General features: G+C 33.4%; 2 protein-coding genes across 2 annotated transcripts in view; one reads left to right on the top strand and one right to left on the bottom strand.

Moving 5' to 3' along the window:
• LOC136035992 (cardioacceleratory peptide receptor-like) overlaps positions 1-13,604 on the bottom strand; it is a 473,226-nt gene that overhangs the window by 146,457 nt on the left and 313,165 nt on the right. The window lies entirely within an intron of this gene.
• Positions 1-13,604, top strand: part of LOC136035993 (nuclear transcription factor Y subunit gamma-like) — a 105,668-nt gene that overhangs the window by 641 nt on the left and 91,423 nt on the right. The window contains exon 2 of the mRNA XM_065717910.1: positions 7,838-8,023. Within this exon, the coding sequence (XP_065573982.1) occupies positions 7,838-8,023 (186 nt within the window). The remainder of the gene's footprint in view (positions 1-7,837; positions 8,024-13,604) is intronic.

Below are 13,604 nucleotides of genomic sequence, written 5' to 3'. Positions count from 1 at the left end.
TTTCAGGGATGGGTCTACAGACTAAAGTATGTCCTGGGAAGACATTTTAAAGTACCCACCTCCACCCCTTCTCCCTCCTGAGGGCCCAGAAATTCGCCAACATGACAGGTCTATACCTATTACAATTTTGATAAAACAACATTTTACCTTAATTTTCAGGTACCAGTTGCTTTTTCTCTGCCTTTAGTTCTGAAAATGTAATTCCTGTTATTTGAGTAGAATTTTGAGTCATATCAATGTTTATTTTTAATTTAGGAAATGTATTTGCATATCTTTAAAACCTTATAAAATGGAATTGAGCAAGTTATGAAGCTGAAAACAATTTTGTTGTACTTCATTCAAGAAAAAGATCTATTTTGCAAGGTTTCACTTATATAACACACATATTTTTAAAGGTCATCACAGGTCAGGGCCCTCTAGAGGGAGAAGGAGTGGAGGTGGGTACTTCAAAATACCTTCCAAGGACATACTTTAGCCTTTAGACCCATCCCTGAAAGTTTCATTTTCCTAACCTAACCCCTTTCCAAGATAGCCAAAAGTCAATCAACTAGAATTTTACCAAAGATATAGCCTACTTTGCAAGGTTTCACTTTCATTAAACAAAGATTTTTAAAGGTTATCAGGGATTGGTGCCCTCTAGGGAGAGAAAAAGTGGATATAAGTACTTCAAAGTACCTTCTTCTAATATACTTGAGTCTATAAAGCCATCCCTGAAAGTTTCAGTTCTCTAACCTAGCCCCTTTCCAAGATAGCAAAAAGGAGCTAAACTAGAATTTTACCCTTCTTGCATGTAATCTAATCATTACCATGCAATTGTGTCCCATTCCTCCTAATGGGGCCAGCTATAGATATAGCATATAGCATAGCTATAGCATAGGCATAAACTTCACTGGTTTGTTTTTTGTCAAATTAGGTAAATTTAGATTTTTTTTTTCTACTTATTTATGTAGAATATGAACTCATCACAGGATGCTTGTTCTTAACTCTTTGCAAATTTTATTATCAGAAAATGAGTTGGGTAAAAATTCAGTATGCAATTGACCAAAATTATGTAAAACTAAAACCCTCATGTCATACCACCATATAGGAATTGAGAAGATTTCTTTCAATGATCAATGTATTGATTGTATCAATGTATCAGTGAATAGCTAAAAATCCCAGCTATTTATCAATATGGTTATTATTAAAGTTATCTAAGATCAAACACTTGAAATTATTAGTTTATTGACTTACCCAGAAGAATGTCTTTTTGGAAAAACCAATGATCCAATATTGATGTATATATCATTTCAGTGTTTTAATTTTATTCATATATAAGCAGAAAGCTAATTGTCTCCTGATTCTAAAAATGTAACTTTTATTGCTTGATATTCTATTTTTGATGATTGATGATTCTATAAATCACAAGTGTTAATTATGTTTTTTCTTTTCAACTGCTTATCAAAAAAGAGATGACATTTTGAATTTATGATGGCAAATTATTAGTGAAAATTTCACCAAGAAGGAGGATAAAAGGCAGGGATTTTGTTACTACACTCACATTATGTCAGGCTGTAGTAAAATGAGAACAGTTTGAAAACCTGTATTTTCTAGAATACTGAAAAAAGGAGTCTTTCCCAACAAGAGTTTCTTTACCCTATTACTAATATCAAGAAGGATAGGGGAGAGTGGGGTACCTTGAACCAAATTTCAGTTTCTTTTTTTTAAGGCAAAGCAAAAAACCTTTCAGCAATTTTTTTACATCAAAAGATAGCTTATTTATTGGGCTTCCTCTGAGTAAATTTTCTGTTTTGTGGGTTAATACTAAATAACACACCATCAATTTTACAAGACTTGATTTTTTGTTCAAGCTACCCCACCCCCTGAGTACCATGAACCACCCTATGGGGCATGATGAACCAACATGAATTATCTTTTTATTGATTGATTTATGAAAGTACAAAGTTATAAAAAGTCAGCTATAAAAGTAAAAAAGACAAAAAAACATCTTATTTAAGTGAACATGATGCAAGGTTTATACCAAAAGGAAACTTCCCTGATTGGCGGGGATTTGGAACCAGCACCAATACATCAAGATACATTTGATCTTCTCTAAAATGTAGCCACATTGACTTTTTCTTAAAAAAATTAATCCAAAATGATAGCTAATGTTATATTGATGAAACTATGTTCCAAGTGTCAAAAATTCTTGTCTGATGTAGTGGAATGCCAGACCAACTAAAAAAGTTCCTTCAGCCAAATTCAAAAGTAGATATTGGCTTCTATTCTGAGATTATTTTCTTTTTAGAATATCTTGTAGTAACCTTGTAAAAATTTTCAACAGACAGCAACAGGCCCTGTTGAAATATAGTTGACTCTGTTGAAACTTCACTGAACATGTAAAACAGATGGGAAACAGTTAATGTTGAAATTCAAGGGTCCTCTGACAAAAGCATAGATGTCAAATTTATGGGTACATTCTCAAAAACAAGAGATTTTGATGATTATTATTTGTAATAATATCTCACATGGAAAAATATCAAGAAAAGCTTTTCTTAATCCTAGTGTTGCTGATTTGATGCTAGATTCAACATTTTTTATTCAGTGTATTTTGGGAAAACACAATCTGGGGGGAGAGGGGTTAGCTGCCTTCTGATCACTTTGACTCTTAAAATGGGTACTAGAAATTCAGATTACAAATCAAATGAGTCCCCTCCAGAGTATATATAACCACTATTTCTAAAAAAACACTTTTATATGCCCTCTGGGCGTAACTTACAACCCTTGCCCCTGAGAGCTGTGGGGCTGGGGTGTTTTCCTCAAACCTAGGATTTACGAACCCTTACTCTACAATGAATAAAGTTGTTTTCTCTAAATTTTGATTCTATATCTTTGGGGAAATGATGAGCTTGGGGGGGGGGGGAGGTGCTGGTTGCTCTCAAATTACTTTTGATTCTTAAAAAGGGCACTATATTTTTCAACATCAAACCAAATGAGCCCCTTCTGAAGTTTATGCAACCATCCATTCTATAAAAACCTAATATGACCCCAGGGCATGAATTACAACCATATCCCCAGGGCACTGACAGCTAGCTACATTCCATCACCTATGCCTTAACTTAGAAATTCCAATTTATAACCTAATGAGCCTTATTTAAAGTTTATACAACCATCCCTTCTATAAAACCTTAAATATCCTCTGGATATAACTTACAATCCTTGCCCCAAGGTGCTGGATTTTGTTTCAATCCAAGCCAAAATGACCAAACACTTGGAAATCTATGGGCTCTATTACTATCTTAGCTCCATGACTATGACTATTTAGACTATTTCAAATAAAATAGCTATCTCAAAATTTCTATTTTGCATTTTGGGATAATACAACGTGTGTGTGTGTGTGTGTGGGGGGATAAATGCCCTCCAATCACTTTGACTCTTTAAAAGAGCACTAGAGCTTCTGATTACCAGCCTAATGAGCCCCCTCTAAAGTTTATTTGACCGTTCTTTTCATAAAAAACCTTATATGCCCCCAAGGCTTGATTTACAACTTTTGCCCTGAGGGCTGGGGATTTTTTATCCTCAAAGACATAATTCCCAGACCTTTAAAATACGTTGAACAGACCGTTGACGTGTGTGTGGGGGGTATAGATGCCCTCTGATCACTTTGACTCTTTAAAAGAGCACTAGAGCTTCTGATTACCAACCCAATGAGCCCCCTCTGAAGTTTATTTGACCATGCTTCTCATAAAAACCTTATGTGCCCCCAGGGCATGACTTACAACTTTTTCCCTGAGGACTTGGGGTTTGTTATCCTCAAAGACATAATTTTCAGACCTTTCAAATATGTTGAACAAAACGGCTATCTCAAAATTTTGATTGGTTGTGTCTGGGGAAATGCTGGGTATGGGAAGGGGGTTAGTTGCCCTCCCACCACTTTTGAATATTATAAAGGGCATTAGTCCTTTCAATTTTCAATCAAAGGAGTCCTTTTTTTAGTTCTATGACAACTTCTTCAAAACAAAGTGCCCTGGTTTTAAGAGAAGCCAAAAAAAAACATTGTGCCAACACTGTTCTTTACTTAGGTAACGCTTTAGCGCTGCCTGTGATAGACAGAAAAAAATATTTTAATAAGAAAAACTGTCTTTTAATTCTCCAACTATCCTACTTTCCAAGACAGCATAAAGCCCTTAAAGGAGAATTCTACTCTCAGGCTTTCATTCAAAAGTTCGTGAATTTGTCCTTTAAACTTTGAAGGCTTAGGCTACAGCGAGGACATATACAGCATGGGGGAGGAAGTAAGTTTGAAAAAAATAATATAAGTATGATAGAAACAGAGAGAACACCTCGTTATTTTTTGGGAAGCTGGTTTCAAAGTGTACATTGGTTTCCAGAAAAGGAGGGAGGGGGAAGTGTGATACAGTGTGATGTAGCTTCTAAAACAGGCAAATTATGTGGAACATATTATTTTATTGGTGAAAAATTGAGGAAAACCCCGAATCCTGGTGGTCATTTGCATGTAGGCCTTCTTTCTGTGTCCCTGATTAAATTTTAATCAGATAATATTGCTTAATGCTACTGAGCCAAGTGTAATATTTTGTTACGTTCAGTTATAGAAGGGAATAAGCAATTATTTAGAAAATTTTGCCCTTTGTATATAAAACAAAGCTGTGATATGATTGAACTTGGGACCTTATGTTAAATTAGATCCGCATGTGATTACAGAGGTGCCCTGGGAATCAAGAAGGAACCACCAATCTTCCTGAATACTTATTGCTGCTAGTATATCCTCCCACTGAGGCTGGATTGAGGTGTTTAGGTTTTGCAGATCTGTGTGGTATGCATGGTGGATGGTGTTTCTGGGTCTACCTCTTCAGCTTGTGCCTTATGGTTGCCAGAGGGGTGCTGCATTCTGTAGCAAGGGATTGTCCATACATAGTACATGGTCAAAATATCTCCATCGACTCTTTTGTTAGCCGTTTTGTGCTACCCAGCTCTAGGCTGACCCGTTTTATCACAGATGGGCTGGTTGGTTATCCTCTGCTTCCAGTGGCTGTTGAAAATTCTTGTGAGACACATGTTCAAGAAAGCAAGATTTCGCCTCTCTTGTTTCTGGCTCAAATTCCAGGTTTTGGCTGGCATGTGATAAATGAAATCATTCTACCAACTAAATGTTTTTGATTTTCTTTTTTGTTAACTAGCACTTTACTGAAACCATAAAACCCCGTTATATGAAATAATAGCTTGATTTTTACATTGCAAAAATATTCTAAAGCACTTTGAATTTCTACTGTACAAAAAATCCTATAATTTTATTTATTTTTAATTTAATAATAATTTATTCCAGAAAAACCCCATGGGCCATAGGAAATTACATAACAAAAAACAAACAACAAATTAACTAAATTAAATTAATACTATTTAAAGAAAACGCTCCCGATGTGCTGCTGCAATCCTTACAAATCTTGCTATCCTTTTAATACTCAGAAAATTTGTCTCTTTCATTCTATCTACCATCCATATCTCATTCAATTTTTCTTTACCATACATCTCTCGCCTCCAATCATTCAATTCGACATATTCACACACAAAATGTATTAAACTTTCATCCTGAGATCCACACATAGGACAAGCAATAGATTCTACCGTCTCCCCTATATTGTTTTGTGTTTTCAGCAAAGCGCGTGTCTTGCTCAATGCTTGCATGTTATGTTTTAGGGGTTTCAGGCTCTTTTTGAAATCCTCAAAAATCTCTTTTTACAGTTAAAAGCTATTGTTCAATTGAATCTGTATTATAGTTGTTTTCTCAGAATTAGCGTCAATTGGGACTTTTTGTTTACTTGACAGTTTGTATTAAAATATCTACTAGCTTTTAGTATAGGCTGCGATATGCTCTTTACTAGGTTTTAACTACTGCTGCAGCCATGATTAGAGGCTCTATATCTCCAGTCAAGGGTTTTCAACAATGGTGAACATGTGTCAATTTTTGATTTCCTACCTTCATCAACTCTGTAAATGGCACCAAAAAATCCCATTTCTGGTGCCATATTGCGCTTTGCTCTTTGTCTGTAAAATCAAACTTATAGAATATAGGTCAGTTATACATGAGCATTAAGTTAAAAAAAAAAACTGTCAAACATCTCTATGATCATCCAATAGCCTGCTGGTAAAAAAATGAAAAAGTGAGACATGTCAATGCTACTAATACAAAAAAAATTATTTCCTTTTTTATATATTAATGCTGAGAGCTGTCAATCTCCCAAATAGGGTTTTGCTGCGGTGATGATCTTAAAGGTTCACTTTTTATTCCAGTTGAAGAATCGCGAATTTAGCTCTAACATTGTACCTTAAAAACGGTTTGCTTTGATTATAAGAATACTTTTGATACAGCTAAAAAAGAAATTCACTATTTTGATATCTTTAGTATTTTAAGTCCTTTTTGTAGTTTAGTTCCTGTCTAATCAGCCCATTTTCAGGGAACAATTAAAAACTAAGTCAATTCATTTTAGTTCAAATAATTAAAAAAGGAATTCTGATTGCTATTTTTACATTTTAGCCTTTATTTTGAGCGATGAGCAAAGTTAAAATTTGTATTTTACCTGTCCAAGCAGGAACAATAAAAATTTATAAGCTGGTTAGGAAAATTTAATTTTGAAGCTGTAGAACTGTTTAGAAACGAGTTATCTCACTAATAATCTTTTCTCTTGGTTACTAGATGTAACCGTAAATAATAAATATACAACATTATTGTGATCTTTTGTCTTCAAAAGTCTTGTAACTTTATATAGGGTGAGTAATTCAAAGAGAATATTAAATTACCTAGGTCTTCAAAGAAAAACTTGTCTTAGATGTCAAGAAATAGTGATCTTTACGGGAACTAGGAAACACAGACTGGTGTCTGTGGGATAGTGCTTTTATTGTTTTTATTTTTTATTTAGAATACGTTTCTAATTTTGAATCTTTCAGAAGCGTACAACATGTCAAAGTAACTCTGAACTGAGGAGGTTTCTTTTTGATTTTGAATCCATATATATATATATATTTATATATATATATATATATATATATATATATATATATATGTATATATATATATATATATATATATATATATATATATATATATATATATATATATATATATATATATATATATATATATATATATATATATATATATATATATATGTATATATATAACACATATATGTAGGCTCTATATATAATAATGTTTCATAACATACATGTACGTTATGAAATAAAAGTTAAATATAGTTTTTATAAACTATAAATTTGTTATGAAGCATGCTTAAGTCTACTTCCATCTATATATAATTTTTCCCTACTTCCAAGGCTTAGGAAATTAAATAAAAGACAAGGTTAACATTTGCCTGTTTAAACGTTGGAAAACAGTATGTTTTTATATGTTTTTGGTTTTTGTCTACTTTTCTTGGACTGCTGGTTTTGAAACATAATGTTAATGATTTGGGTAGGGCTTTAATCCGCATTGGATTTTTGATTTAAGACTCATTTTTCTAAATTCTTTAAAACGTATAAATTAGCATTTAGCAAAAATATAAAGGTTGGTTATAAAGGTCTTTGTGAGGTGTACAACGTGTATGCTCTAAATGTATCTGTGAGAGTTACACTTTTACAACACAATGTCTGAAAATATTTCCTTAAAGGTTAGCTCCCTCTCGAAGAGGAAGGGGAAGGTCCTCAAAAGACCTTTCCAGGGTATAGTTAAGGCTCTTGATGCATATCTGAAAGTTTTGCTCCCCTAACTCAACTACTTGTCAAGATGGCAAAAAGTCCCTCATCTAGAATTTTACCTTTGTTTTTAATAGTTTTCATTTTCCAGGGTGATTTCAAAAATCAAGACTTGCCTCTGGCAAGAATTAAGAAGATAATGAAGCTTGATGAAGATGTGAAAATGATTAGTGCCGAAGCGCCTTTATTGTTTGCAAAAGCTGCAGAGATATTTATTAACGAATTGACGCTTAGAGCCTGGATACACACTGAAGATAATAAACGGAGGACATTACAGGTTATCTAGTATTCTCTAATGTCTTAACCCTATAGCCTAAATAAAAAACTTCTATAGCCCTAATAAAAACTTGTTTTTTTGCAAAAATTTTAAAGATTAATTTCTGTTTATTTTTTATTGACATAAAAAATAGTAAAATTATGGAAATACACAATATATATATATATATATACTAGCTGTTGGGGTGGCGCTTCGCGCCACCCCAACACCTAGTTGGTGGGGGCGCTTCGCGCCCCCCCCCAAGCCCCCCCGCGCGCGTAAGTCGTTACGCGCCATAATAGTTACGCGCCATTGTAGTTGTGTCCCTATGTCCCACCTGTGAATATAGATATATATATATATATATATATATATATATATATATATATATATATATATATATATATATATATATATATATATATATATATATATATATATGGTTTTAACTACGTAAAACTTATACAACATTCTTTGCTGTCCCATTGTCTATAGATATATATATATATATATATATATATATATATATATATATATATATATATATATATATATATATATATATATATATATATATATATATATATGGTTTTAACTACGTAAAACTTATACAACATTCTTTGCTGTCCCATTGTCTTTGCATATAAATAGATTGTCAGGTTTACCGACTCTTGAACATGCAACATATAATGGTCCATGGGAAAACAATCTGTATTCAGATCTATACCTCATGATTCTAATGATTGCCCTTGAGCTTTGTTGATGGTGATTGCTAATCGACCATTCCCTGTCCCGGTGTCCCGGTCGTCATTTACATCCCCCTGTTTCCCCCGGTGTCCCCGTTGTAGTTGTGTCCCTGTGTCCCGGTCGTCATTTATATTCCCTGTGTCCCGGTCGTCATTTGTATCCCGGTGTCCCGGTCTGTATATACATTCGTTTTTTAGTTTTGTTTTTCTCCTTTATTTTTTTCCTTTTTTTTCTTTTTTAGCTTATTTAGATTTTTAGATTTTTTAGTTTTTTTATTAGTTTTTATTTTTTTTTTCTTTTTAGTTTTTTTGTCCCGGTCGTCATTTATATCCCCCTGTTTCCCCCGGTGTCCCCGTTGTAGTTGTGTCCCTGTGTCCCGGTCGTCATTTATATTCCCTGTGTCCCGGTCGTCATTTGTATCCCGGTGTATTTTTTTTTATTAGTTTTTAGTTTTTTTTGTAGTTTTTGCCTTTTTTTAGTTTTTTCAGTTTTGACGTCACCTGATCCAGTTTTTTCAGGTGACGTCACCTGATCCACGATCCACAGATCCACAGACAACTTATTTTTATATATATAGATAGTTTTTTTTTTTTTTACTTATGCCCTGGTCGTCATTTATACTCCCTGTGTCCCGGTGCTTTGTTGATTGCTAATCGAACATTCCTTTTGTCCTGGTCGCTTTCTCTTTGAGTTTCGTCATTTATTTTTTTCTTTTTTAGTTCTTTTAGTTTTTACCTTTTTTAGTTTTTTTTAGTTTTTTAGATGAAAATTTTTTTTAGTTTTTTCCTTTTTTTCTTTTTAGTTTTTTATTGGTTTTTACCTTTATTTTAGCTTATTTTTCAGTTTTTTCCTTTTTTTTAGTTTTTTTTTATTTTTTATTTTTTTTAGTTTTTTACCTTTTTTTAGTTTTTTTAGTTTTTTTTAGTTTTTTAGCTTTTTTACTTTTTTTATTAGTTTTTAGTTTTTTTTTGTAGTTTTTGCCTTTTTTTAGTTTTTTCAGTTTTTTTTTTAGTTTTTTATTGGTTTTTACCTTTATTTTAGCTTATTTTTCAGTTTTTTCCTTTTTTTTTAGTTTTTAGTTTTTTTAGTTTTTTATCTTTTTTTTAGTTTTTTTAGTTTTTTTAGTTTTTTAGCTTTTTTATTTTTTTTTATTAGTTTTTAGTTTTTTTTGTAGTTTTTGCCTTTTTTTAGTTTTTTTAGTTTTTTAGCTTTTTTATTAGTTTTTAGTTTTTTTTTGTAGTTTTTGCCTTTTTTTAGTTTTTTTAGTTTTTTAGCTTTTTTATTTTTTTTATTAGTTTTTAGTTTTTTTGTAGTTTTTGCCTTTTTTAGTTTTTTCAGTTTTGACGTCACCTGATCCAGTTTTTTCAGGTGACGTCACCTGACCCATCCATCCACAGACAGACAACTTATTTTTATATATATAGAAGATATATATATATATATAATTTTACTAGCTGTTGGGGTGGCGCTTCGCGCCACCCCAACACCTAGTTGGTGGGGGCGCTTCGCGCCCCCCCCCAAGCCCCCCCGCGCGCGTAAGTCGTTACGCGCCATAATAGTTACGCGCCATTGTAGTTGTGTCCCTATGTCCCACCTGTGAATATAGATATATATATATATATATGGTTTTAACTACGTAAAACTTGCGAATATACAACATTCTTTGCTGTCCCATTGTCTTTGCATATAAATAGATTGTCAGGTTTACCGACTCTTGAACATGCAACATATAATGGTCCATGGGAAAACAATCTGTATTCAGATCTATACCTCATGATTCTAATGATTGCCCTTGAGCTTTGTTGATGGTGATTGCTAATCGACCATTCCCTGTCCCGGTGTCCCGGTCGTCATTTACATCCCCCTGTTTCCCCCGGTGTCCCCGTTGTAGTTGTGTCCCTGTGTCCCGGTCGTCATTTATATTCCCTGTGTCCCGGGTCCCGGTCATCATTTGTATCCCGGTGTCCCGGTCTGTATATACATTCGTTTTTTAGTTTTGTTTTTCTCCTTTATTTTTTTCCTTTTTTTTTCTTTTTTAGCTTATTTAGATTTTTAGATTTTTTAGTTTTTTTTATTAGTTTTTAGTTTTTATTTCTTTTTAGTTTTTTTGTCCCGGTCGTCATTTATATCCCCCTGTTTCCCCCGGTGTCCCCGTTGTAGTTGTGTCCCTGTGTCCCGGTCGTTATTTATATTCCCTGTGTCCCGGTCGTCATTTGTATCCCGGTGTACATGTCCTGGTCGCTTTCTCTTTGAGTGTCGTCATTTATTAGTTTTTTCCTTTTTTTTTTAGTTTTTTATTGGTTTTTACCTTTATTTTAGCTTATTTTTCAGTTTTTTCCTTTTTTTTAGTTTTTTTTTATTTTTTATTTTTTTTATTTTTTATTTTTTTTAGTTTTTTACCTTTTTTTAGTTTTTTTAGTTTTTTTAGTTTTTTAGCTTTTTTACTTTTTTTATTAGTTTTTAGTTTTTTTTTGTAGTTTTTGCCTTTTTTTAGTTTTTTCACTTTTTTTTTTAGTTTTTTATTGGTTTTTACCTTTATAGTTTTTTTAGTTTTTTAGCTTTTTTATTTTTTTTATTAGTTTTTAGTTTTTTTTGTAGTTTTTGCCTTTTTTTAGTTTTTTCAGTTTTGACGTCACCTGATCCAGTTTTTTCAGGTGACGTCACCTGACACATCCATCCATCCATCCACAGACAGACAACTTATTTTTATATATATAGATATATTGTAATCCTAATAAGAATATGGCCTAATTATAAACATATTATCACTATTCATTCAATCAGCTGATTCTTATTTCCAATAATCCTTGTTCTATTGAGAGGCTACAAATCGTAATCGACCGGTAACATGTGTCTGGTACGTATATCTGTCAGGGGTTGCAGGTTCGAACTCTGAAATCCAAAAACTTGTCAACCTTGAAGCTACTTATAATAATGTATTTTAGTATTATAGTAGCGAAATTATAGTAAATATAGTAGCGAAATTCTAGTATTCTCTAATTTCTTTTTTTATGTTATTCATAGCATATACTAAATCATTACTTTAAGCCCATACGGTACTTTAGAAATTATTTTGCTAGCTTTATAAAATTGCAAGCTTTTTTACAAAACACAAAATTAGAAAGAAAAGAAGAACAAGGACAATGAAAGGCGTGTTCTTCTTTTCTGTGCAATTTTGTGTTTTGTCATGATTAGCCAGTGTAGTCTCAGAAATTATTTACGGTTAACTTTTCTTCATTATTTTGTCGGCTTTAGTTTTCTGTCGTTTATTCGGGTTTCTTATTCAAGTTCTACAAGTTATGGTGAGACAGCCCAATCAATTCTTAACAGTTTGGCCACACAAACTGAAAAAGCTTGTAATGGACGACGTGGTGCAATTTTTTAAGGTACCGAATCACATTAATTGGCATTTATTAATCAACATACATGAATTCAGCATGCTGTTCCAACCTTTTACAGTGCTTATTGCTTGACAAAAGCTATAATTGTTTTTCAGTTAGTCATCACGTGAAATCAAACCGTTCATTTTGTTTATCAATATAGAAATTGCACCCCCCAAAAACATAATATTGATAGCACTAACCTTTGCTGCAAAAATATCCACCTTTTATGGTAAATATTGGTAGATATGTAAAATTTTTAATGTAGTCGAATAATAATTAGCCAAAGGATATCTGTATAATTTTAGAAAAAAGAGTATTTGTACTCTAGTGCCACCAACCGAAGTTACTAGTGTCGTTTGGACCAGTCCAAGCCACTAGATATCACTATTGTAGGTAGTCAGGGTCAACGTTGGCACTAGTCTAAGTACCATACTGCCTTCTTGGACTATCTGTGACAAGCCACAGGTTCTACAAGTACTACATTAACTACGTAATATAACGACCTAACGTATACGTAATGTAACGACTGTAACGTATGTAACGACCTAACGTATGCGTAATATAACGACTGTAACGTATGTAACGACCTAACTTGATATATAGAAGGATCTTATGACTCAGATGCTCATTTTCAATTCAAATCGGATCTGGGGACGTAGGGGGCTGGAGGAGGGAAACCGAAATCTTGGACAACGCTTAACAGAGGAGAGATCGGGATGAAACTTGACAGGAAGAATAAGCACAAGCTATAGATAAGTGATTAACATAATTGGAATGGATCCGTTCTCTTTGGGGGAGCTGGGGGGTGTTAATTTGGAAAAATTAGAAAAATTGAGGTATTTTTAACTTAAGAACGGGTGACCGGATCTTAATGAAATTTGATATTTAGAAGGAACTCATGCCTCAGAGCTCTTATTTCAAATCCCGACCAGATCTGTTGACATTGGGGGGAGTTGGAGGGAGAAACCGGAAATCTTGGAAAATGCTTTGAGTGGAGAAATCGGGATGAATCTTGGTGGGTAGAATAAGCAAATGTCGTAGATACGCGACTGAGGTAATCGTACTGGATCCGTTCTCTTTGAGGTAGTTAGGGGGTGTGTTTCAGTGCTTCGGGGAGTTTGGGGCTTCTGGACGTGCTAGCACGATGAAAATTGTTAGGCGTGTCAGGGAGCTGAACAAATTGACTTGATAAAGTCGTTTTCCCCGATTCGATCATCTAGGGGGCTGTAGGGAGAGGAAAAATTAGAAAAAAATGAGGTATTATTATATACGAGTGGGTGATCGGATCTTAACGAATTTTGATATTTCGAAGGACCTCGTGATTCATAGCTCTTATTTTAAATCCCGACTGGCATTAAGCGTCTGATTTTCCTTTTAAATCAATCTATTGATTCTTAGGATTTTGCTAGAGCTCATACCGTATGAGCTATTGGCTCTTGGCTCTTCCGGCCTCGTCACAAGTGTCATATGAG

Source organism: Artemia franciscana, chromosome 15 (assembly GCF_032884065.1).
Source record: "Artemia franciscana chromosome 15, ASM3288406v1, whole genome shotgun sequence".
NCBI lineage: Eukaryota > Metazoa > Arthropoda > Branchiopoda > Anostraca > Artemiidae > Artemia > Artemia franciscana.
This window is presented reverse-complemented; position numbering and strand designations above follow the sequence as displayed.